Here is a 25,361-nt window from a genome sequence, read left to right as displayed (position 1 = left end):
TCCTTACGATGAACGAACTCCAGAGGTTGAAGAAATTCTACAAATCCTAGGATTCGATCATGAAGTATCCAGTGTAGGAACATCCATCAGCACCGCAAAGTTTGCACCAGAGCTAACCACACTGAAGTTGATCATGTTCACCAATCTCTACCCACTGTCCAACACTACATTCATCAATCTTGGGAGAGCTCTATTCCTTTGTGATCTTATTACAGGAGCCCCCATTGATATATGTGCTCACATTTACTACACCTTGAGGAAGACCGCGGCTCGAACTGCAGCTTGAGGAATTATTCCATTTTGCAGTCTCATCATGAAGCTCATTCTTCGTGAAGGCATTGTTCCTCCTACAAATAAAAAAATGTTGACCCGTCAGCGTCCTATTTCCATGTTCACTCTTCATGCTAGCAGAAGTCACTCCTCTAAAACACCAAGGAGTGCTCACATCTCTCCGGTTACTCCATCTGCCCCTGAATTAGAAACACCTGCACATACCACATCTACTTCGCGTGCTGTTCCTGAAACTTCATAGGCTAGTATTCCGCAAGCACAGACTACTCCTCATACTGATAAAGTCGGCAGTGTACTTGAGCATATTCAAAAACGCATTGATGAGATTGTGGCACTTCTCTACTCCACAAACAACCATGTCCAAATGCGTCTTGAGACTATGGAGAATCAGCTAGATGCTATTCAACAAAAGTTGGACGAGAGCCTTTAGCTATTCATGCCAAAAAGGGGGAGAGCATTCAATAAGGGGGAGAAAGTTCAAAGGGAAGTGTGCATAGTGATAGGGGGAGTACACACATACTTTTGTCATACTTTTGTTTTAAGTCTTATCCTCTCAACTTATAGGTTTGTTGGACTTTTAGTGTTTTTTATGGGTTTGATACACTGTGGTTTTGGTGTATAGTTGTTTCTAACTCTTAACCTATATTCTTGGTTTAAACTTTAATATATTTTGATGATGTTATTCAAGATGTTTTGTGTTTGTACCCATGTGCTTTTGTAAGCTTTCAAGGTTAATGTTTTATGCATAGTTTGTAGGCTTTATGGTATGTACCTTGCTTAATACAGCCTTTATGCTATGTTGAAATCAGTACTTTAATCTAAATGTCTTGCATTTTGATTTATGTACTGTCACTCTTGTACCCTTGTAGGATTGTTCCTAGATGCATATACCTTGTGTATTATGCATTGGTTGAGTGTTGAGCATACAAGTATCTTGCCTTGTGCTTGTTAACTTGTATGTCCTTGTGTTCATTCTAAGTGTGAATGAGCACTGTGATCACTACCTTGTGGTGTTCACTTGGTTGATCAAGCCATGGTTTGTTTCTAAACCCCATCTTTGCTTGATCACATATTGCCTGTTTCATATGCATTTTATGATTTTCTGCTTACAATGATCATGGTGTATTGTTGTGTTTTAGGAGTATTATGTTCATATGATTCAAATGCTTCACAGCTTCTAGAGTTAGGTGTGAGTGAGTTTTGTTCAACTGTTCCCAACTCACATGTTAAGTCTAGAGTCTGTTTTAGGGTTTTGTCACGGAATAGCCAAAGGGGGAGATTGTAAGGTTGAATTTATTCAACCATCTAATTGGCTTTATTCCGTGCCAAATTTGCTTGTAATTCTGCAATTAGTAACCCTGTATTTAGGTAGGTTTGATGTAAGGGTAGTGAGTGAGATAGAGTGAAGATTACTCAAGAGTGTGCAAGAAAATAGAGACTCGCAGCTGGGCCTCGCGGGTGACTCGCGGTTGCAAGCCGCCAGACGCAGCACACGTGCCAAGCATGCTGGAAGGTGAACAGTCATGCAAGCTGGAGCACTATAGGACAAAACAGGAAAACTGGCCATACGGTTATCTTGCGACTGGATCTCGCGACTTAGTCAAGCCGCAAGGTCAAGCCGCGAGCCACCCCTGTTTTGTAAAACCTGACGTTTCACATTCCTCTCCCACTCCAGTATAAATACCCCTTTTACCCACGATTGTAAGAGAGCTTCCAGAGAGAATTTTGAGAGAGAAACCCTAAAGAAAAATAAGATTGATTCACCCACAATCTATATATTAGAGTCTCTTCAAATTCCTCAACTCTCTTCCTCTCCATTGTCATATCCTTGAGAGGCATTATACCAAACCTGATTCTCACCATTATCATTACTGTGAAAGAGCTGTTTGGATTTCTGGGAAGCAGTTAGGAAGGAACCAATCTTCATTGGTTAATGCTACGGTCTAGTAGTGGAATCCGGGAAGTTAGAAAAGAAAAAGGTTCGGCGCAACCTCGTTGGAGTAAGAAGCTTGGAGGGCTTAGGTGCACTGGGTAGATTAGGCTTGGAGGGTCTATTGCTGTTCATGTATCCCAACTGTATTTTCTAGTGGATTGTTTACCGCTTGGAGGGCGGCGGAGAGGTTTTACACCGAGGGCTTCGGTTTCCTCTTCGATAACACATCGCGTGTTGTCTTTGTGTTTGCATCTTCCTTCCTCTCTATCTTTGCCTTTTTATTATCTGATGTGGATTGTGTTTTGTTTTGGCTTAGATAGTTTTTAACCAATTCCATATTATAGCTTATGTTAAGTTTCCGCACACTTGTTGTTTGACATATTGCTTGAATTGGTTAAGTTGTAATTTGGGGGTCTAAACGTTCAAGGGTGTTTATACACGTTTTTGAACTTTCAAACCTATATTATTATCAAATATTGTGGAACCATTGCTGTGTAAATATTAAGAGGATGTGGTGCATGTTCAAGTTGAGAAAATAAGGACGAGTGGGGTGTCATGTGATTGCAACAAGCGGAATCCATAAGCCAAAAGGAAGGAGACATAACAAATAAAACTTAGAGAGAAGAGGAAAAAGATGCGTTACCAACCATATGAATGGTATTAGTGATGATGTTTTAAAGGTGGACTATGGAAATGGTGATAGTGGATTCAGAAGACTTGGACTTTGTGGAGATGGGAGCCATTGGTTGGATATTCTCAGTGTTAGCAACGTTAGCAGTGAAAATGGAAACAGTTAATTTGTTGTGATGATAGCAAGTCTCAATATTATGGCCAACACGTTTGCAAAAATTGCAAAAACATTTGTTAGACTGTCAATGACAATTGTTGCAGTAAGAAGAAGACCTATTCTTGTTCTTCATTCAGAAGCAAAATATGCAAAAATGGACTGGGAAAATGAAATCTATGCAAAAAAAAAAAAAATTGAGTAAGGAGCACCTAGGCTACAAAAAGTCAACTCCGATAGAAAGTCAACAATTAACCATCAAAGAAGTCAACATTCAACGCCAACAAAGTCAACGCTCGGTCAAGTCAAAAACGACTGGTCAACACTAATGTAAGCAGATAACATCAACAAGGCCTAGCAATGATGTAAGTAGATGATATCAGGATGATGTGAGCAGGAATCTAGAAGATGACGTCAGCTAGGGTTGATGTGGCACTAATGATGTTAGTAGGGATCAAGTGTAGCCGCGTGTGGCACATGGGCATGTGATCATAGTGTAGAATCTTTTGGAGGCATGTGGGGGCATGTGAAGGCTCCAATGACAGCGGGATTTCCATGGTTCAGTAGATCAGCAAAACTCGATCACAGTGGTACTTGCAAAAGTGCAATTGGAGTAAGATTCATGGTGGCAACGATTTTTGGTAGTGGTCTTCATGGTGTGAGACTCCTCAATGGTGGAAGTTGCAGGTCTGAAACCAAAGACGAATATTGAGATGCGTCAGAGGTTCAATGGCAAATGGCTGCAATAGTAGTTGTGACGGCAGAAGCGATTATGAATCCGGAATAACACCAAAAAGGGACAAGACTGCTAAGAAAAAGGCAAAGCAATGACTCTGATACCATGTTAGAAATATTGAATGAATGTATTATATTTCTCAAGTAATAAAGTATAAATAAGTGCCCTTATATAGGAGATAAAGTGTGAAGTATAAATATCTGTGCTATATAAGTAAACAAGATGAACCAAAGGTCCATAGTCTATTACACGTTAACACTGTGACAGCTTAATTTTTATAAAAATAAAAAATGTATTTTTTAATGGACATAAAATTGAATGTATTCTATACGTACATTGCAAGATATATCGCATAAACAAACAAAACATTGAATCTTTCTTAAAACAATGTGCATAAATAAATATCAAATTACATCTTTATTATTCATAAAAGACAAAAATAAAAACAAATTATATCATTATTGACTCATTCTATTGTAAAGAAATCCACATTTTTAGGTATTACACAATTAAGAATTGTACACTAAGTATGGCATTCTATATAGTATGACTAACCCTTCAAGCACATCAAATATGACTTTATACATTTGATTATGAAGTGACAAGGTTTTTCATATCTTGACTATTGAAGTAGAGGTAGCTTGTTTCGCCAGAGCCTGTAGTTGTCGCCAATGGAGAAAAACCAGCATAGTTCTTTTCTGACTTTGATAAGCATATTTTGGCAACATAATTGAAGAGCTCTTGTTTTTGGTTAAAAGGTTGGGCCGCATAGTCCTCAATTGGCATCCACTAGAGAATTGGAAAAGAAAAAAATCAACAGAAGAAAACCATGTTACCATATTTCAGTAATTCTAGAAGACCCAATATGAATCCAACTTTCATGATTTTCCATTTACATTAATATTAAGTTATGCCATGTCAAACCAAAATGGGAAAATAGGAGATAAGCCCCTTTATTCCTGCTAAACCAAAGGTGCAATAAAGTAGACAGAGAAGGAAAGTTCATGTCTTCTGCCACCAAATGCACATGAATAGTAAGAATTTTCACCTTTAATGGTTTTTAATTGGTCTAAATGTGTTTCAAGTTTAAATTGAAAAGGCATATTGCATCAAAGATACATGGATAAGAGGAGGTTTTTTCAAGAACTGGAGATGTGAAATAGATCATGCTAGTCAGGGCCATAAATGTAAAAGAGTTCACTAAATATCTTTTGAACTAAGATTAAGCACAAATGGAGTCATCATAAAAGTACTAAAATCCAACTCGCCTGCCTTGCTTTAGAAGCCTTCAATAGGACTTATATCAACTGGAACCTGTCTAAGCATATGCTGGAAAGAACGCAAGCCCTATCGACACAATTGATTTTCCTTATGTAAATTATTTTCTTTTGTCAAATACGAACATGAATTAGATTGGATATTATGGTGTTGCATCTGGCTATGATTTTGAAAACTTATTTCAAAGAGTAAACAAGAAGCTAGTATGAATGACAAAATTTAGAAAATTGTATGCATATTTCCACAGTGAAGCTTGTCCAATATCGTTTTTAAGCAAAACTAATCCAATTTGATTCTTAAATCCCTAATCCAAGTCTGTGAAAAGTATAACAGCATTTGTGGTATTATTGCATTCGAAAAGTACCTGCGCTGCTTCAATCTCTAAATTTTCCTTCTCAATGTGGAAGGTACGCGGTTTTAACATGCAAATAAAGAGCAAATCTGATTTGCCAAAGAATGACTTGTGGCTTTGCCTATATTGTGTGAGAGGGAGATATAAGAACGAAACCAAAAGTAATAGGAGATTGAGGAACATGCAAATTATATTGAAAGCAATCAATTTAATAAGGCGATTTTCTTACCTGAATGCTAAAACTTCTACAAACTCCGTGTCAATCTAAAAAAAAATAAAAGCAATGATCTTAGATTTACATTGTCATGTGTAAACCTACATGATGTATGTAAATATCATACTCATCTGAATCCACAAATTATGTTTTTATTACTTACCCCTGTCTCTTCTTTGACTTCCCTAACTGCAGCTGTGCAAATATCCTCACCCTATGTATAGAAAATTATCAAAGGTCAGCATTTCCAAAAATTTTCTAAAGAATGGCACTCAAGGTATACTCACTTCATCAACAACCCCAGTAGGAAGCTTCCACACGCCTGTTCCTTTGAAATATCCACTATTCTCCTGAACTACAAGCACCTACAATAAGATAAATTCAATTTTTGTAATCAGATATATTGAAACATCACAGCAAGCTCATATTTAATTTTTGGTGTTAAAGAATTGGGATAGTCAAGTCAAAGACACTGGAGCAAGTTGTTTCGCATAAAAGAAACAGCTACATGAAGTATTAACAAAGCATCTTATAAATTATAAGAAGTTCAAACCCAGATAATATGATACCCCAGATTTTCAGGATTGGTATTGGACTGAATATAATTGTGGGTTGGTTGAGTCTCACATTGGGCATGTATTAAGTTGATTACGAGTAGTCCAATTTTAAACTTGTCAAGTCCTTTTCAGATATACTATAGAAGTGACTAACACTTAGGTTGTGAAAAATGAAGCCAATCATTTGATCCATGTTGTGTTGTATTCTTTTTTAATAACAACTATCATTATTACTTTTTGACATTTCAAATCACATATATATATACCCACGATTCCTATCCAAAGTATACTCCTATCCACCGATTAAATAAATAACTGTCGGAAGAAATAATCCTTTATTCAGTCCCCCCCCGCCCCCCTCTTTTTTTTTCAGAAAAGAAAGAAGAAGAGGAACGAAAAAAAAATAGAAAGAATACAATTTCTTTTTTTTAAAAAAATTGAAAACAACAGGTTATTGATATTTCTACAAGCAGTATTTTATTAAAAACTCAAAGTTATTACTCAGCAAAATATAAATAAAAAAAAAATAACTGTTGGAAAAACAAGAGCAAAACCACAATTCCCAAATCAGTGCCTCTTCCTTGACGTAATGGTAAGGGAAAGCCAGAAATTAATCCAAAAGACATACCTCTCTCTTACTATTCATAACAAAAGCACCAACACCCACTCGGTGTGAAGCATTTGCAGGAATAGTATCCGCAGTTTTAGGAAGCCAACATACGAGCATTAAATAATCTGGTTCGGCATGGTGATACCGAAATCCTTCCTATAACATGAGCAAATAAGATTATGAAGCATGATTTAGAAAGACTATACACCTATTTTTGGTGCATTTTAATACAAAATTGATAAGTAGATGGTTAAATTTCTCATGTATACCAATTATTTAGTTTAAATTGGAATGCGAAATAAAAAGGTGTAATAGCTCTGAGGGGGAGAAAAAGATTTTTTATTTAGTATTATTTATATAAGAAATGCTATGTCCACAATAAATTTTCACAATAAATCTTATGTGACAAGTTGTTACGGGTTGTTATTGGAAGGCAAAAAGGTAATTTCAGTGGAAAGATCAAATTATAACAAATAACAACTAACCACCTATGATTTATTGTGAAAATTTTGTAAATGTAACAGCTTTTTTATTTATATTTGCAAGTGAATTGTACTTTTATGATTTAGGTCTACCAGTTTCATTTTATTAGGCTATTACTATTTTAATATTTGGAAGTAAGATTATTTTTGTAATAAGGCAATTAGGGTTTCTTATGCTAATTAAAACTAGGATTTGTACTCCTTTCAGAGATAGTTGATATTTTGATGAATGATAAAAAATAAAAATAAAAATAAAAATGGCCATTGGCATCTATAGTCAGGTGCATGTTGGGAAATTGCCTCAAATTTCAATTATGACTTCCAAGTCAATTAAGTTTCCTAGTTGAAGAAGGAAATTTTAAATTGGGTTTCCTTTGTGGGGAAGGAAATACCATTTCTTGGTATGGAATGAAAGTCTATTCATTTATAAAGGAGTAATATGTTCCTAGTCTAAGAGGGAATAGGAAAAGAAGTCTTATAAATAAACAATACTACAAAGAATTTGATGGCTTTGGCCCAAGGGTCTTCCTTATGGAGAAAGGGAAAATAGAGCATGAAATCGAGAGAGAAAAAAGCGTTTTCGGCTTGCCGCCTTAGAGGAGATAGCTAAGGAAGAGAGAGCAAAGGGTTGTCGACTTTGAGAAGATAGCTAAGGAGGAGAGAGCAAAATGTTATCGCCTTCGTGAGACACACAAGGAGAGTGTAAGTGAGAGCAAAGAAAAATAAGAGAAATTTTTCTTTAGCCGTGAGACATACACAAGAAATATTGTATATTGATTTGATAATAGTGAAACTGATTTGGAGTTTCTCCAGTGCTTTTTTCCCTTTAAGGAGAAAGGGTTTTCTACGTAAATATTTATATTTTTGTGTGCAATTGCTATTTTGAATTGATAATATTGATGATAATATTATTTGGGACGTAACAGTGGTATCAAAGCATGGTTGATTTAGAGGATGACTTTTTGTTTGAATTAAGATGGAAGAAAGAGGATTGCTTTGACTAAGGTTGAGTTATCCTAAGAGAAAAGAAGACAGTTGAAGACAATCGATGGAATTTGAGTCAAGATATAGATTGTTAGAAAATTTCCTCAAATTCCAATTATGATTCGAAAAGTCAATTAGGTTTCCTAGTGGAAGAAGGAAAATTTAATTTGGTTTTCCTTTGTGTGGAAGGAAAGACTATTCATTTGTGTGGGATGAAAGTTTATTTCTTATTAAAGAATTAATGTGTCCTTAGTTTAAGAGAGAATATGAAAAGAAGTCTTATAAATAGATCATGCTACAAAAAATTTGATGGCTTTAACCCAAGGGTCCTCCCTATGGGGAGAGGAAAAATAGAGTGTGAAATCAAGAGAGAAAAAAGGGATTTTCAGTTGGGAGTAACCAAGGAGGAGAGAGTAAAGAGTTGATGCCTTTGAGAATATAGCAAAGGAAGATAAAGCAAAGGGTTGTCGCCTTAGAGGAGATATAGCTAATGAAAAGAGAGTAAAGGGCTGCCACCTTTGAAGAGATAGCCAAGGAAGAGAGAGTAAAGTGTTGTCACATTCGTAAAATACAAAGAGAATGTATGTGTGAGCAAAAAAAAAAAAAAAAAAAAAACAAGAGAGATTCTTCTTTAACCATGAGACATACACAATAAATGTTGTAATTGATTCAGAGTTTATTCCGTTGTTTTTTACCCTTCAATGAAATAGGATTTTTCAAGTAAATATTTGTGTTTTTGTGTGTCATTACTATTTGAAATTGATAATATTAATGATAATATTATTCAGGACCAAACAATGCCGACTCCAATTCAATCCACCAACTCCTACGTCATATTTCTCTATTTTCCCGACTATTCAATTGTTTTGGATGTCCTAAGCATCGCCATCACCGCAGCCAATTCAAGACTAGAAGAAGAAAAAATAAATTCTCTAGCTATGTTTCTCAACCCATCAATCCACAATAACCCACACAGAACGAATTAAATAAAAATTAAAATAAATTTTAAAAAATAAAAATAAATAAAAACCATATGCCAAAACCCACAACTTTCAGACCCACAATGACCTACATACAGATCCCGACTACAGTAACCCGAAACACGCACACACATAAAATCCGCTGCACATACATACATACATACCGGGACTAAAGCTACGTTTTGTTGTTGCTAAATGCTAATCCACACGTGACCCGTAACCGGGGTCTTCTAGTCATTAAAAAGAAAAGAAAAAAGTTTCAAGTTTATGGTACCGTGCACTAGAGAAGGCCCAGCCCGCAAATAACCAGTCTAAGTAAGGCCCATTACAAGGCTCAGGTTCTCTTCATAATTCCTATCTTTGGTGGACTCAAATTAATTTTTAGAGTTATCTTTAGCTTCTTTTCGTTCCTACGAAAAAAAAGAAAAAAATAAGAAGTCTACTCCCACTCAGTCAGCCTATTAGACAAGTCACTTATTAGCCACATCGTTAGTCAGAGCACAACATCATTTAGCCAACCACTAGGTTCTTGTAACAGTTTTATTGTTTGAGACTTGTTATTTTAGAGATATTAGAGCAATCCCAAGGCATTAAAAAATGCTAAATATTATTTTTTAACATTTTTAACTCCTCTAATCATAAAAATATACTTATAATAAAGATGTTAAATGCAAAATAAAAAAAAATAAAAAAGTATTTTTTTATTCTCACGTCTCTTTCTTTCTCACACTCTCTGGGGGGCCAAAATGGCCAACTGGCCCTAAAATCGTAAGTATATAGTTAGTAAGCTCCGTTTATAAACATTATAACTTACTAGCATCTCGAGTCTTAAAGACTCGATTTTGGCCTTCAAAATCGAGTCTTTGAAGCTCGGTTTGTAGCTTGGATTAGCTCTGATGTGGCAGAGCTGCCACTTGGCATTGACATGGAAATCGAGTCTTTCTAACCACTATAAATATCACCAACTCAAACCAAACACTAGAGCATCAAAGGAAAAACCTAGAGAAAAAAAAAAAGAAAAAAAAAAAGAAAACCAGAAACAGAAAGGGAGAGAAGATCAAGATCGGAGACCCAAGCGCGCGCGACATGACCAGAAACTGACCAGCGACCCAGGCTCGTGCGAGACCCAGGCCGTGCGCGACCCAAGCTCGCACAAGACCCAGGCGGCTTGGGGCTCGCGCGCTACCTAGGGCTCGCACGAACCTAGGTCGCGTGCGGCCTGGGGCTCGCACGAACCTAGGTCGCGCGCGGCCTGGGGCTCGCGCAAGCCCCAGGCCAGCATGAGCCCCTGGCCGTGCGCGATGCTGGCCAGCGCGAGCCCCAGGCCGCGCTGGTGAGGTTTAGCGGTGAGGTTCTCTCTTTCTCTCCCTTTGATCTAATCTAAGTAGCAGTGAGTTTCTCTTTCTCTCCTTCTGATCTGATCTGATCTGCATAACGGTGAAGTTTCTTAAATTTGTTTTGGGTATTTCAGTATGTACAAACTTAGAATTTTTTTTAAAAAAAATTGGGTTTGAAATCGAGTCTTAGAGACTCGATTTCCAGGTAAACACCTACGTGGAAAAAATGCCACATCAAAACTGATCCAAGCATACAAATCAAGCCTCAAAGACTCGATTTATAGTCCCAAAATTGAGTCTTTAAGACTCGAGATGCTACTAAGTTATAATGTTTGTAAACTGGGTCTACTAACTATATACTTACGATTTTAGGGCCAGTTGGCCATTTTGGCCCTCTCCGGGTCTCTTTTTCTTTCTCTCTATCCTCTTTGTCCCCCTTTTTCTCTATACTCTTCGTCTCCCTCTTTCTCACAGTGACGGCCTGCCACGCCGAAGCCACCATGGATCGCACTCTTCAAGATCCCCTTAGCCCACCCTGTCTCTGCTTTCAGAATCCTCTCAGGCAAAACCATCAACAGATGGTTGCTGATACTCAACTCAATCAACAAGCCTCCACAACGGGTAAAGAAGGTGAGGTTGTCCACCATGATTACGACGGCTGAGTTATTTTGTGGTTTTGTGGTTGTGGGTGTAGGTTGATCTGGTTTAGGTCGTAGAATCAGATATGGGTTGTGGGTGGGTTTCGGCAGCCTTGAGTGGTTTTATGGTCGTGGGTGTGAGTTGATTGGGGTGGCTTTGGCTTATAGGTGTGGGTTGATTGATTTGGTGGTTGGTTGTTGCGGGTTGTGCCGTGGGTTGAGGCCGTGGGTTGCTGGATGTTGAGGCCACGTTGTTGCTGGGTGTAAAATCTTTCTCTGGTGTGCCATGGTTGATTGATTCGATGGTTGGTTGTGGGTTTGTCGTGGGTGGTGACATTGAGTTGATGGTGGATGTGGATGGTGGTGGCCAAGAGGGGGGGGGGTGTTTTTGCTTGGGGAAGAGAGAGACACGGAAAGAGAGAGAGAGATGTCTCATGAATAATAAAAAATAATTATAAATAATAAATATATAATACTTTAATGAAGTGGTTAAAAAATAAAAAATAAAATCTTTGATCTTGAGTGTGTTATAAAGTAGAATGTTAAGATAGTTAAAAGTAATGTTTTGAGATACTAAATGTTATAGTTTTTTTATATTTTTAATGTGAATGCTTCAGAATTTAGGTATTGCATGGGCTACAATTCACCTACTCTGTCTCACAAATTTTTTCACTTTTCACAATTTTAACTTTCACTTTTTCTTTCTCTTCAATTTTTTCTTAACCTTTTTTAATCAATAGTTGAGATTGAAAGTTACTTTTTGTAACTATCAATCTCAACCGTTCATAATAATTACATTAGGTGTAATACCTCTCAATCCATTTTAGAGTATCATGGAAATGTTAGAAGCATCTTATTTTGATGGTTGTAAAAATAGTCCATTGGCTTTTGTCAACTAGAAATATCGAATGAATCAATTCTTTAAGCAAGCATATTTTGTGGATAACATAAAAATTGGGTATGCAAAGTTGAAGTTAAAAGAAGGAACACAAATGTTTTGGAAGGACCTCAAATATATGCACTTTATGAATTATGAATCTCCCATTGCTACCTAAAATATGAAAAAAAAAAAAAAAAAAAAAAAAAAAAAAAAGCTTTGTGATGAATATTTGTCACCATACTTTCGAACTCCGTATCTACCCCAATCCTAGTGTGCTAATTTTCAAGATTGAAGTGATAGTATGAGGAAATTGAATAGCTAGCCAACTGCATGTTTTGAAGAAAATATGATGAATTCTTATCCCATTTCACGTCCTTAATGCACTATTGAACAATCTACCTTTCGTCAAGACTTCAAAGAATTAAACGGATTATCTAAAAAGCTCATGAAAATGTTCAAGACTTGGTTGGTTAGGTGAAGAAAGTGAAAACTCAAATTGATGAGATTTTGGTAATGGAGAAACATCAAGTAACACTACCTAATAAAGCACAAGCACCAACAAGTGTTGCATTAACATGTATGCAACAAGATGAACCTATTGAAGAGTGGCAAGATAAAGAAAAGATTCCACAAGAGAATAAAATCTAATGTGAAAGTTGAAGTTGTTGAATATGCTAGTGATCAACTCTCCATAGTGCTTGAAGATCTACAACTTGGTGAAGTTGAAAGGATTGATAATATATTGTTTCCAATGGTTCAAGATGAGATTGTGCTTATTCCATACATTGATTTTGTAATTTCATAAGAGTTTGATGTGGTGTAATGCAAGATTTTTCTTTTCTATGTGCTCCTTAAGGTGATTCCAGACTTGAAATAAATGTTACTTGTTAGTGTCTTAATCCTTCAATGCTTTAAAATTCAAGGTCAAGTTTTATCCAACCAGAAGAGAATGATGTGAGAAACGCAAAAAGATTTTATTTAGTATTATATATTTATGATTGCAAGGAGTTTGTTTTTAGAAAAGAAAAAAGAGTTTTTATGAAAGAAATTCAATTATATATTTGTGAAAAATATATGCATTTAAATGTTGTTAAAGTTAGTTATATATAGTAGAAATGAATATTAAAAGTAAGGAAAAAAAAGAAAAAAAAAAAAAGAGACATTGGTATTTTCAATAAATCTTCATAACTTAGTAGTTTCTTTTTTTTTTTAATATCAAGGGGGGCGATTAAGTAAAATTGTATTTAACATAAAGAATTTATTATTAAAATAGAGGGGGAGGGGAAAAATCAAGGAGGCAAGCCTAGCCCATCGTTGCATATCATATATAATGAGCATGTGTTCAACTTTATGCTTTACTAATAACATTTTAACGTGTATTTGTTTGACTTTCTTTATAAAATAACAAAAATTTAATTTAAAAAAAATTAAACAAATGGCATATCATAATTAATGGATAATTAATGGAGCATAAAATAAAAAACAAAAAAGTGGGGCGGACAAATGATTTGTATTCTCACGTAATATATACTTAATTATGTTTGGGCAAAGAAGGTTATTTCCTTGATTGAGCTTTCGGCTAAGGTGTCAGTGTAGAATTAATTTAAAATATACAATGATTTAGTTGGACCATTGTATCTTGGAGGGAACATGCCAACTAGTTTTACATTCTAAGAATGTTCATAAGTCAGTTTATAAACATTGGAAACTTATACTTACCTTAACTGCAGCGTCAACAATATTTACATGTTCGATGGGCAATTTGATCCATACAGCTCTCTTCCCCTGCAAATTACATCCCAACATCATAAAATTACAGGAGCAGAGCAACTTCATAAAATAAACCGATAAGATTAAAATAATATATACCTGTTGCCTCCAGTGTGACATTGAAGCTCTAAGCAAAGGAGAAAAGACCTCAGAATCCATAGGCTTCTCAATGTTCACTACAACTCCTCCATATAAATCATTTACAGAACTTAGTAGCTCGACTTGTTGAACTCTTTGTTGAGACATGACTTGTTTCTCTATTGATATGGAACTTGTTGAAATCGTCCTGTTTCTGACAAGGAAAATCTATCTCCTGAACAAATAACAAAAAAGAAAGGAATCATGCACCTAGTTGTGCTGAAGAGTTTATCCAGCAATAAACAACTTATCGCAAACGTAGTTGAACAAATATTACCAAATATTGAAAACTATACATAGTCAATTGAAACCCGTTTTCCATGATAATAATAATGTTAGGCGTGTACCAAATCAACATTAATTTTCAATTTCCACTTAAAAGCGAAATAAGACTTTAATATTTGTTCATGATTACACGGTAAATAATGACTCTCACATTTTAAGTGCGCACCTACAACCTTTGTTTGTTTTGTTTTTTGTTTCACTCATTCTGTTGTAAAGAAATCCACATTTTTAGGTATTACACAATTAAGAATTATACACTAAGTATGGCATTCTATACAGTATGACTCACCCTTCAAGGGTTTCTATCATGGTATTGTGCACATCAAATGACTTTATACATTTGATTATGAAGTGACAAGGTGTTTCATATCTTGACTATTAAAGTAGAGGTAGCTTGTTTTGCCCGAGCTTGTAGCTGTAGCCAATAGAGAAACAAGGTGAACTTAAGATCCACAACCTATTACACGTTAACAATGTGACAACTTAATTTTTATTAAAATAAAAAAATATATTTTTAGGGACATGAAATTGAAAGTATTCTATACATACATTGCAAGATATATTGCATAAACAAACAAAACATTGAATCTTTCGTAAAACAATGTGCATAAATAAATATCAAATTACATCTTTGTTATTCATAAAAGATAAAAATAAAAACAAATTATATCTTTATTGACTCATTCTGTTGTAAAGAAATCCACATTTTTAGGTATTACACAATTTAGAATTGTACACTAAGTATGTCATTCTATACAGTATGACTAAACCTTCAAGGGTTTCTATCATGGTATTGTGCACATCAAATATGACTTTATACATTTGATTATGAAGTGACAAGGTGTTTCATATCTTGACTATTGAAGTAGAGGTAGATTGTTTTGCCACAGTTTGTAGCTATAGCCAATGGAGAAAAACCAGCATAGTTCTTTTCTGACTTTGATAAGCATATTTTGGCAACATAATTGAAGAGCTCTTGTTTTTGGTTAAAAGGTTGGGCCGCATAGTCCTCAATTGGCATCCACTAGAGAATTGGAAAAGAAAAAAATCAACAGAAGAAAACCATGTTACCATATTTCAGTAATTCTAGAAGACCCAATATGAATCCAAATTTCATGATTTTCCATTTACATTAATATTAAGTTATGCCGTGTCAAACCAAAATGGGAAAATAGGAGATAAGCCACTTTATTCCTGCTAAGCCAAAGGTGCAATAAAGTAGACAGAGGAGGCAAGTTAATGTATTCTGCCACCAAATGCACATGAATAGTAAGAATTTTCACCTTTAATGGTTTTTAATTAGCTCTAAATGTGTTTCAAGTTTAAATTGAAAAGGCATATTGCATCAAAGATACATGGATAAGAGGAGGTTTTTTCAAGAACAGGAGATGTGAAATAGTACATGCTAGTCAGGGCCATAAATGTAAAAGACTTCAATAAATATCTTTTGAATTAAGATTAAGCACAAATGGAGTCATCATAAAAGTACTAAAATCAGCTGTTACGGGTTGTTATTGGAAGGCAAAAAAGTAATTTTAGTGGAAAGTTCAAATTAGAATAAATAACAACTAACCACCTATGATTTAATGTGAAAATGTTGTGGATGTAATAGCTTTTTTATTTATATTTGCAAGTGAATTGTACTTTTATGATTTAGGTCTACCAGTTTCATTTTATTAGGCTATTACTATTTTAATATGTGGAAGTAAGATTATTTTTGTAATAAGGCAATTAGGGTTTCTTACGCTAATTAAAACTAAGATTTGTACTCCTTTTAGAGATAGTTGATATTTTGATGAATGATAAAAAATAAAAATAAAAATGGCCATTGGTATTTATAGTCAAGTGCATGTTGGGAAATTGCCTCAAATTTCAATTATGACTTGGAAAGTCAATTAAGTTTCCTAGTTGAAGAAGAAAATTTTAATTTGGGTTTCCTTTGTGTGGAAGGAAAGATCATTTCTTGGTACGGAAGGAAAGTCTATTCATTGTTAAAGGAGTAATATGTTCCTAGTCTAAAAGGGAATAGGAAAAGAAGTCTTATAAATGAACCATACCACAAAGAATTTGATAACTTTGGCCCAAGGCTCTTCCCTATGGGGAGAAGAAAAATAGAGCGTGAAATTGAGAGAGAAAAAAGGGTTTTTGGCTTGCCGCCTTAGAGGAGATAGCTACGGAAGAGAGAGCAAAGAAAAATAAGAGAAATTTTTCTTTAACCGTGAGATATACACAAGAAATATTGTATATTGATTTGATAATACTGAAACTGATTTGGAGTTTCTCCTATGTTTTTTTTTCCCTTTAAGGAGAAATAGTTTTTTACATAAATATTTATATTTTTATGTGTGATTGCTATTTTGAATTGATAATATTGATGGTAATATTATTTGGGACGTAACAGTGGTATCAAAGCTTGGTTGATTTAGTGGATGACTTTTTGTGTAAATTAAGATGGAAGAGAATGGATTGCTTTGACTAGGTGGAGTTATCCTAAGAGAAAAGAAGACAGTTGAAGACAATCAATGGAATTTGAGTCAAGATGTAAATTGTTGGGAAATTGCCTGAAATTCCATTTGTGACTTGAAAATTCAATTAGGTTTCCTAGTTGAAGAAGGAAAATTTAATTTGGGTTTCCTTTGTGTGGAAGGAAAGACTATTTCTTTGTGTGGGATGAAAGTTTATTTCTTATTAAACAAGTAATGTGTTCCTAGTCTAAGGGAGAATATGAAAAGTCTTATAAATAAATCATGCTACAAAAATTTTGATGGCTTTAGCTCAAGGGTCCTCCCTATGGGGAGAGGAAAAATAGAGTGTGAAATCAAGAGAGAAAAAAGGGATTTTTGGTTAGGAGTAATCAAGGAGGAGAGAGTAAAGAGTTCCCGCTTTCGAGAATATAGCAAAGGAAGATAAAACAAAGGGTTGTTGCCTTAGAGGAGATATAGCTAACAAGAAAAGAGCAAAGGGTTGCCACCTTTGAGGAGATAGCCAAGGAGGAGAGAGCGAAGTGTTGTTGCATTCGTAAAATACAAAGAGAATGTATGTGAGAGCAAAAAAAAATGCAAGATAGATTCTTCTTTTACCATAAGACATAGACAAGAAATATTGTAATTGATTTGATAATAATGAAATTGATTCAGAGTTTCTTCCATTGTTTTTTCACCTTCAAGGAAAAAGGATTTTTCAAGTAAATATTTTTATTTTTGTGTGTAATTGCTATTTGAAATTGATAATATTAATGATAATATTATTCGGGACCAAACAATGCCAAATCCAATTCAATCCACCAACTCCTACGTGTTATTTCTCTATTTTCCTGACTATTCAATTGTTTTGGTTGTCCTAAGCATCGCCATCACTGCAGCCAATCCAAGACTAGAAGAAGAAAAGAAAAACATTCCCTAGCTATGTTTCTCAACCCATCAATCCACAATAACCCACACAGAACTAATTAAAATAAATAAATAAAAAAATAACCATATGCCAAAACCCACAAATTTCTGACCCACCATGACCTACATACAGATCCCGACTACAGTAACCCGAAACATGCAGGCACATAAAATCCGCTCCACATACATACATACCAGGACTAAAGCTTCGTTTTGTTGTTGCTAATCCACACGTGACCCGTAACCGGGTCTTCTAGTCATTAAAAAGAAAAAGAAAAAAGTCTGAAGTTTATGGAACCGTGCACTAGAGAAAGCCCAGCCCGCAAATAACCAGTCTAAGTAAGGCCCATAACAAGGCTCAGGTTGTCTTCATAATTCCTATCTTTGGTGGACTCAAATTAATTTTTAGAGTTATCTTTAGCTTCTCTACGTTCCTACCAAAAAAAGATAAAAAATAAAAAAGCCTACTCCCACTCAGTCAGCCTATTAGACAAGTCACTTATTAGCCACATCGTTAGTCAGAGCACAGCATCATTCAGACAACAACTCAGGTTATTGTCTGAGACTTGTTATTTTAGGGGCATTAGAGCATTCTCTTTCACCAAGGTATTAAAAATGCTAAATGTTATTTAGCATTCAGCTTCAGTGAGCTGTTAACGATTGCAAAAAAATAGAAAAGAGTATTTTTTTTATTCTCACATTTCTTTCTTTCTCACTCTCTCCAGGTCTCTTTTTCTTTTTCTCTCTTTGCCTCTCCGTCCTCTCCGTCTCCCTTTTTTTCACAGTGACGGTCTGCCTCGCCGGAGTCACCGTGTCTCAAGCGAAACCATCAACGGATGGTTGCTGATACTTAACTCACTCAGCAAGCCTCCACAACGGGAAAAGAAGGTGAGGTTGTCCACCACGATTACGACGGCTGAGTTATTTTGTGGTTTCGTGGTTGTGGGTGTGGGTTGATCTGGTCTGGGTCGTAGAATCAGATCTGGGTCGTAGAATCGGATCTGGGTTGTGGGTGGGTTTCGGTAGCCTTAAGTGGTTTTATGGTCGTGGGTGTGAGTTGATTGGGGTGGCTTGGGCTTATGGGTGTGGGTTGATTGATTTGGTGGTTGGTTGTTGTGGGTTGGGCCGTGTTGTTGCTAGGTGTGAAATCTGTCTCTGGTGTGCCATGGTTGGTCGATTCGGTGATTGGTTGTGGGTTTGTTATGGGTGGTGGCTGGTGGTGGCCAAGAGGGGTGGGTTGTGTGTTTTTGCTTGGAGAAGAGACACACAGAGAGAGAAAGAGATGTCTCATGAATAATAAAAAAGAATTATAAATATATAATATATAATATTTTAATGAAGGGGTAAAAAAAAGTAAATTTTTTGACTTGAGTGTGTTATAAAGTGGAATGTTAAAATAGTTAAAAGTAATGTTTTGAGATATTATATGCTATATTTTTTGACATGCTTGATATGAATGCTCTAGGATTTAGGTATTGCATAGGCTACAATTTACCTACCTTCCCTTGCAAAATGTTTTCACTTTTCACTACTTTAATTTTCACTTTCTACTTCTCTTTAATTTTTTCTTAATCTTTTTAATCAATAGTTGAGATTGAAAATTACTTTTTGTAACTATCAATCTCAACCATTCATAGTAATTACATTAGGCATAATACCTCTCAATCCATATTAGAGTATCATAATAATATTAAAAGCACCTTATTTTGATGGTTGTAAAAATAGTCCATTGGATTTTGTCAGCTAGAAATATCAAATGAATCAATTCTTTAAGCAAGCAAATTTTGTAGATAACATAAAAATTGGGTATGCAAAGTTGAAGTTAAAGAAGGAACACAAATATTTTGGGAGGATCTCAAATATATGCACTTTATAAATTATGAATCTCCCATTGCTACCTAAAATATGAAAAAAAAAAGTTTTGTGATGAATATTTGTCACCATACTTTCAAACTCGGTATCTACCCCAATCCTAGTGTGCTAATTTTCAAGATTGAAGTGATAGTATGAGGAAATTGAATAGCTAGCCAACTACATGTTTGTCACCATACTTTCAAACTCCATATCTACCCCATCCTAGTGTGCTAATTTTCAAGATTGAAGTGATAGTATGAGGAAATTGAATAGCTAGCCAACTACATGTTTATGAAGAAAATATGATGAAGTCTTATCCCATTTCACGTCCTTAATGCACTATTGAACAATCTACCTTTCGCCAGGACTTCAAAGAATTAGAGGGATTATCTGCAAAGCTCATGAAAGTGTTCAAGATTTGGTTGGCTAGGTGAAGAAAGTGAAAACTCAAACTGATGAGATTTTGGTAATGGAGAAACATCAAGTAACACTAGCTAATAAAGCACAAGCACCAACAAGTGTTGCATTAACATGTATGCAACAAGAGGAACCTATTGAAGAGTGGCAGGATAAAGAAAAGATTCCACAAGAGAATAAAATCTAATGTGAAAGTTGAAGTTGTTGAATATGCTAGTGATTAGCTCTCCATAGTGCTCGAAGATCTACAACTTGGTGAAGTTGAAAGGGTTGATAATATATTGTTTCCAAGGGTTGATAATATATTGTTGTAATGCAAGATTTTTCTATTCTATGTGCTCCTTAAGATGATTCTAGACTTGAAATAAGTGTTATTTGTTAGTGTCCTAATCCTTCAATACTTTAAAATTCAAGGTTGAGTTTTATCCAATCAGAGAAGAATGATGTGGAAAACGCAAGAAGATTTTATTTAGTATTCTATATTTATGTTTGCAAGGAGTTTGTTTTTAGAAAAGAAAAAAGAGTTTTTATTAAATAGATTCAATTATATATTTGTGAAAAATATATGCATTTAAATGCTGTTAAAGTAAGTTATATATAGCAGAAAAAATGAATTAAAAAAAAAAAAAAAAGGAAGAGACATTGGTATTTTCAATAAATCTTCATAATTTAGTTTATTTATTTTTTATTTTTTATTATTAATATCAAGGGGGGCGATTAAGTGAAATTGTATTTAACATAAAGAATTTATTATTAAAATAGAGGGGGAAGGGAAAAATCAAGGAGGCATGGCCCAGCCCATCGTTGCATATCATATATAACGACATGTATTCAAATTTATGCTTTACTAATCACATTTTATTGTGTATTTGTTTGACTTTCTTTATAAAATAACAAAATTTTAATTTAAAAAAAAAAAAATTAAACAAATGGCATATCATAATAAATAGAGTATAAAATGAAAAACAAAAAAGCTGGACAGACAGATGATTTGTATTCTCAAGTTATATATACTTAATTATATTTGGGCAAAAAAGGTTATTTCTTTGATTGAGCTTTCGGCTAAGGTGTCAATGTAGAATTAATTTAAAATATACAATGATTTAGTTGGACCATTGTATCTTGGAGGGAAACATGCCAACTAGTTTTACATTTTAAGAATGTTCATAAGTCAGTTTATAAACATTAGAAACTTATACTTACCTTAACTGCAGCTTCAACAAGATTTACATGTTCGATGGGCAATTTGATCCATACAGCTCTGTTCCGCTGCAAATTACATCCCAACTTCGTAAAATTACAGGAGCAGAGCAACTACATAAAACAAACCGATAATATTAAAATAATATATACCTGTTGCCTCCAGTGTGACATTGAAGCTCTAAGCAAAGGAGAAAAGACCTCAGAATCCATAGGTTTCTCAATGTTCACTACAACTCCTCCATATAAATCATTTACAGAACCTAGTAGCTCGACTTGTTGAACTCTTTGTTGAGACATGACTTGTTTCTCTATTGATATGGAACTTGTTGAAATCGTCCTGTTTCTGACCAGGAATGAAAATCTATCTCCTGAACAAATAACAAAAAAGAAAGGAATCATGCACCTAGTTGTGCTGAAGAGTTCATCCAGCAGTAAACAACTTATCGCAAACATAGTTGAACAAAAATTACCAAATATTGAAAACAATACATAGTCAATTGAAACCCGTTTTACATAATAATAATAATGTTAGGCGTGTACCAAATCAACATTAATTTTCAATTTCCTCTTAATAGCGGAATAAGACTTTAATATTTGTTCATGATTACACGGTAAATAATGACTCTCACATTTTAAGTGGGCACCTACCACCTTTGTTTGTTTTGTTTTTTGTTTTTTTCTTCTGTTATGTGGGCACCTACTATTATTACACTATTTGTGTTACTATTATACATGTGAAAAAACAAAATAAAATAAAATAAAAAATAAGAAGAAGAAGAAGAAAAAAAAAAAAAAAAAAGGGTGTGGCCGTGGGTTTCGTGGGTTGCAGATGGGTGTGGCCATGGGTCTCAGGTGCATTTGGAATGGGTCACAGAGGGTTCACGGTGGTTGAGGTTTTGTGGGTTTTTTTACCACCGGTGGTGGTGGCTGGCAGTGGCTAGTTGCAAGTTGCTAGGGTTGGTGGCAGAGACTCTTCTTTGCCGAGTTTGGTTGCAGGTTGCTGAGTTGGTTGCTACCCACTGGATGTGGTTTTTTTTTTTTTTTTTTGGGTTGGTGGTTCTAATTTGCAGGATGTGGTTTTTGGTGGTTTTGGCAGGATGTTGGAAATAAATAATAAATAAAGATTAAAAAAATAATATTTTAATAAAATGGTAAAATAATAGAGTTTTTGGATATTGGATGTATTGTAAAATTGTATGATATAATTGATAAAGTAGTTTTTTAGGATGGTAAAATAGGATATGATGACAAAACCGGTTGGAGATGCTCTTAGTTTGTTGTTTAAACTCAAGTTGGTCAATCACGTGCATGTCAGCTGTAAATAAAAAGCTTCAATTACATTTGCAAAAGAGAGAAAAAGAGAAGCTTGTGATGTTTGTTTCGATTATCATATCAATCCACTACTAACCCAATTCAATTCCTGATTATCCCTACTCTTACAAATACAATTCTATAGATTAATTACCAAACTCCCCCTCTCAACTTATTTACAAGTAATTTTTTTAAAAGGATAAAAAAATCTTGAGTTTTGACGCTTTGCAGCCTGTAATGGACATACTAAACCAGGTTCACTAGTTCAGGCTTTAATCGGAGGAGAAAGACGATTTCTTAACTAAGCTGCCACATCATCGGAGTTCAAGCTCGGCCACTAAGAAAAACCGATCTCGCCGTTCATGGCTTCTATGTTTCGTTACCTCTCTCTATTGCTTTAGATGTTTGTTTTGCCGAGAAAATGAAAGAAAAAGGGAGAGAACAAAACAAAAAGTCTAGATCAATGATGGGTTCAACCAGCAGTGAATGTCAAACGAACTAAGCAGTTGGCGACACAAAGCCTAGATTGGCAATGAGAGCTCGAATTCTGATGATACTGCAGCTCGGTTGAAAGATCCTCTCTCCTTTAGTGAATGCCTGAACCAGTGAACCTAATTTCTCTTTTTCTCTCTTTTTCTCAATAACAGCAACATTAAAGTCTCAAACTTTCTTCTTTTGGCTAAAAAATAAAAACCCTTATTTGCTAAATTTCCCTTCAACTAATTTTGATCTAGTTACATAAAGGACCAAGCTACACACTAAAAAACCACAATCCATCCCTCTCTCACCCCCTTGTTCTGAAAAACTTTGCTACCATATCTCTAAACATCTCCATATCTTTCTTCATCTCTCTTACAAAATCCATCTTCTTAGATAACACCTATTACACACACTACTACCCATCTCTCCCACACTTTAATATTCTGAAACCTCATCATTTTGCTGAACAAAGGCACATCTCCATCTCTTTCTCTATTTCTCTTACAATACCTCTCTTCTTAGAAAGCAACATAACCCATGACATAACACAAAAAACCACTCCAGTAGTATATATAAGCTCATATATTTACTATATTTAACCTTCATATTATTTATCTCATACTTCCATATATTTCACAAATACATTCCTCATAAACTATCTATAAATATTTCTCACATATATTTCTAATCTATCTTACAAACACCATATCTCACAAAACACACACACACACACACACATATATATATTTCTTACTATCTCCATACATCTTAAAAGATGCCAAACACTCTTCCAAGAACATATTACAAAAGCCATTCTCATGAAGGACATATGAACATCAATACTAAGGCTTTTCTCTTAAAAGGCACAGAGACTTCATATTAAAGTCATTCTCATTGAAGACATACATTTCTAATACTTAAAAGCTATTCTTATGTAAGACACAAACTTATAAAATTAAAAGTCCTTCTTATGGAAGGCAATATCACTCATACTTGACTGAAAACTAAAAGAGCATTACATGGGGAAAATCATTTAAGTGCATGATAAAGGAGATAAACTTAACCAACCTATGCACACAGCTAGACATATTCTCTCTCCCTCCAGTTGCACCCATTTTTCCTCTTCAATCATGGAGTCACCATGAAAGGATTCATAAGATCATATTGTACCGCTGGACTCATTTTCTCATGTTGCTGAAATGTTAAGTCCATTGACGTTATACGACTGGAGTTACAAAACTATGAAGATAAGTCATTATATTTTCATCTTCAAATTTATATTATGAAGTATATTTTATTCATTATCATTATACCACTTGACTAATGTCATTATACCACTGAAATGTTATCAGCTTACTAATGCTATACGGCCAGAGCCACAAATCATATAAGGAATAAAGTGATGCTATACCGTTGGAGTTAGAAACATAAGAAATAAGTCAATGTTTTCTCCATCTTTGAAATTATATTATTAAGTTTAACCCATTATTATTGTACCGTTGGATGCAAGTTACTTTAATATTATCTCACTATTTAATAAACATGATCTCACTAATACTTCATTAATGAACATACATATTAATAAATCGATTTACCATTGTTGCACATATATTATTTGGACATGAACCACCACTAGACACATATTTTTTGGAAATGAACTACCATTGGACATATATTATTTGGATATGGACTATTGCTAGACATACCTTATTATGTTGAACATGAACCATGAACCGCAGCTGGATATGGACTATTGGACTCATTCCATTATTGGACATTTGATACCTAATTCATTATTTTCTAATATTGGACATCACTTAATATACATAATAATAATGTATCAACTCACCATTTAATCAAAGCTATCATGCTAAGCATATTATTTATTTATTTCAACAATTATCATGATTATAAGACTTTGGGCTTTATCTATTTTGTAGGCTTAAAAATACATCAGAAGCCATTGGTCTATGCGGCCCAATGTCAAGTTCCGGGTTGAACTCCCCAAAACAAATCCGAACTTAGCAAAGTCACACTTCCAGCAGAAGACACGTGGCTACATGCGAAAAAACCACCCCCAACAAATGGTATTGGATATTTTTATAACTCACAGTGAATGAAATGTAGTTTCATAGTTATTTTTGAAAGCTTGGTACTAAACTATTCCTATCACTCTTGTCATGTGGTTAATGAAATTGTTTTTGCATAAATTAAATGGAAATTCCCAAATTATAACATGTTTTGTAAAATGTTTATTATCACGAAACTTGCATTTCCCCCATACCTATTAATTATGCTGCTTACTAGGTTCTGTCTCATTCTATTATTTTATAAACTTTTCAAAGTAGCCAAAATCTTTTGAGACAGATTTTTGGTGGCTAACAATAATTAGACTAACTACTGATGGAGGCTGAACTTTTATGATAGCGATATTAGACGATTTACATCTTGGAGTAGG

The 25,361-nt window shown here is 34.7% G+C and overlaps 1 protein-coding gene across 1 annotated transcript; it reads right to left on the bottom strand.

The window, feature by feature from the left end:
- Positions 1–4,287: 4,287 nt before the first annotated feature.
- LOC115985680 (nudix hydrolase 7-like) lies at positions 4,288–21,565 on the bottom strand. The gene is made up of 8 exons (XM_031108596.1): positions 21,263–21,565; positions 21,113–21,178; positions 6,774–6,911; positions 5,876–5,953; positions 5,752–5,802; positions 5,604–5,638; positions 5,387–5,495; positions 4,288–4,533 (listed from the first exon to the last, which is right to left on the bottom strand). Exons 1-8 carry the CDS (start codon positions 21,563–21,565, stop codon positions 4,336–4,338), a joined length of 978 nt encoding a protein of 325 aa, XP_030964456.1. The 3' UTR covers positions 4,288–4,335.
- Between the last annotated feature and the right edge of the window lie 3,796 nt (positions 21,566–25,361).

Source organism: Quercus lobata, chromosome 4 (genome assembly GCF_001633185.2).
Source record: "Quercus lobata isolate SW786 chromosome 4, ValleyOak3.0 Primary Assembly, whole genome shotgun sequence".
NCBI classification, from domain to species: domain Eukaryota; kingdom Viridiplantae; phylum Streptophyta; class Magnoliopsida; order Fagales; family Fagaceae; genus Quercus; species Quercus lobata.
This window is presented reverse-complemented; position numbering and strand designations above follow the sequence as displayed.

What these genes read in the sequence shown, in the direction of transcription:
- LOC115985680 (XM_031108596.1), bottom strand. Translation starts at nt 21,565, where the DNA reads ATGTTTGCGATAAGTTGTTTACTGCTGGATGAACTCTTCAGCACAACT. An exon ending in TGTCACACTGGAGGCAACAG is followed by an intron (nt 21,179 to 21,262) that starts GTATATATTATT and finishes TGTAATTTGCAG; the next exon opens with CGGAACAGAGCTGTATGGAT. An exon ending in AAGTCAAAGAAGAGACAGGG is followed by an intron (nt 5,639 to 5,751) that starts GTAAGTAATAAA and finishes ATTTTTTTTTAG; the next exon opens with ATTGACACGGAGTTTGTAGA.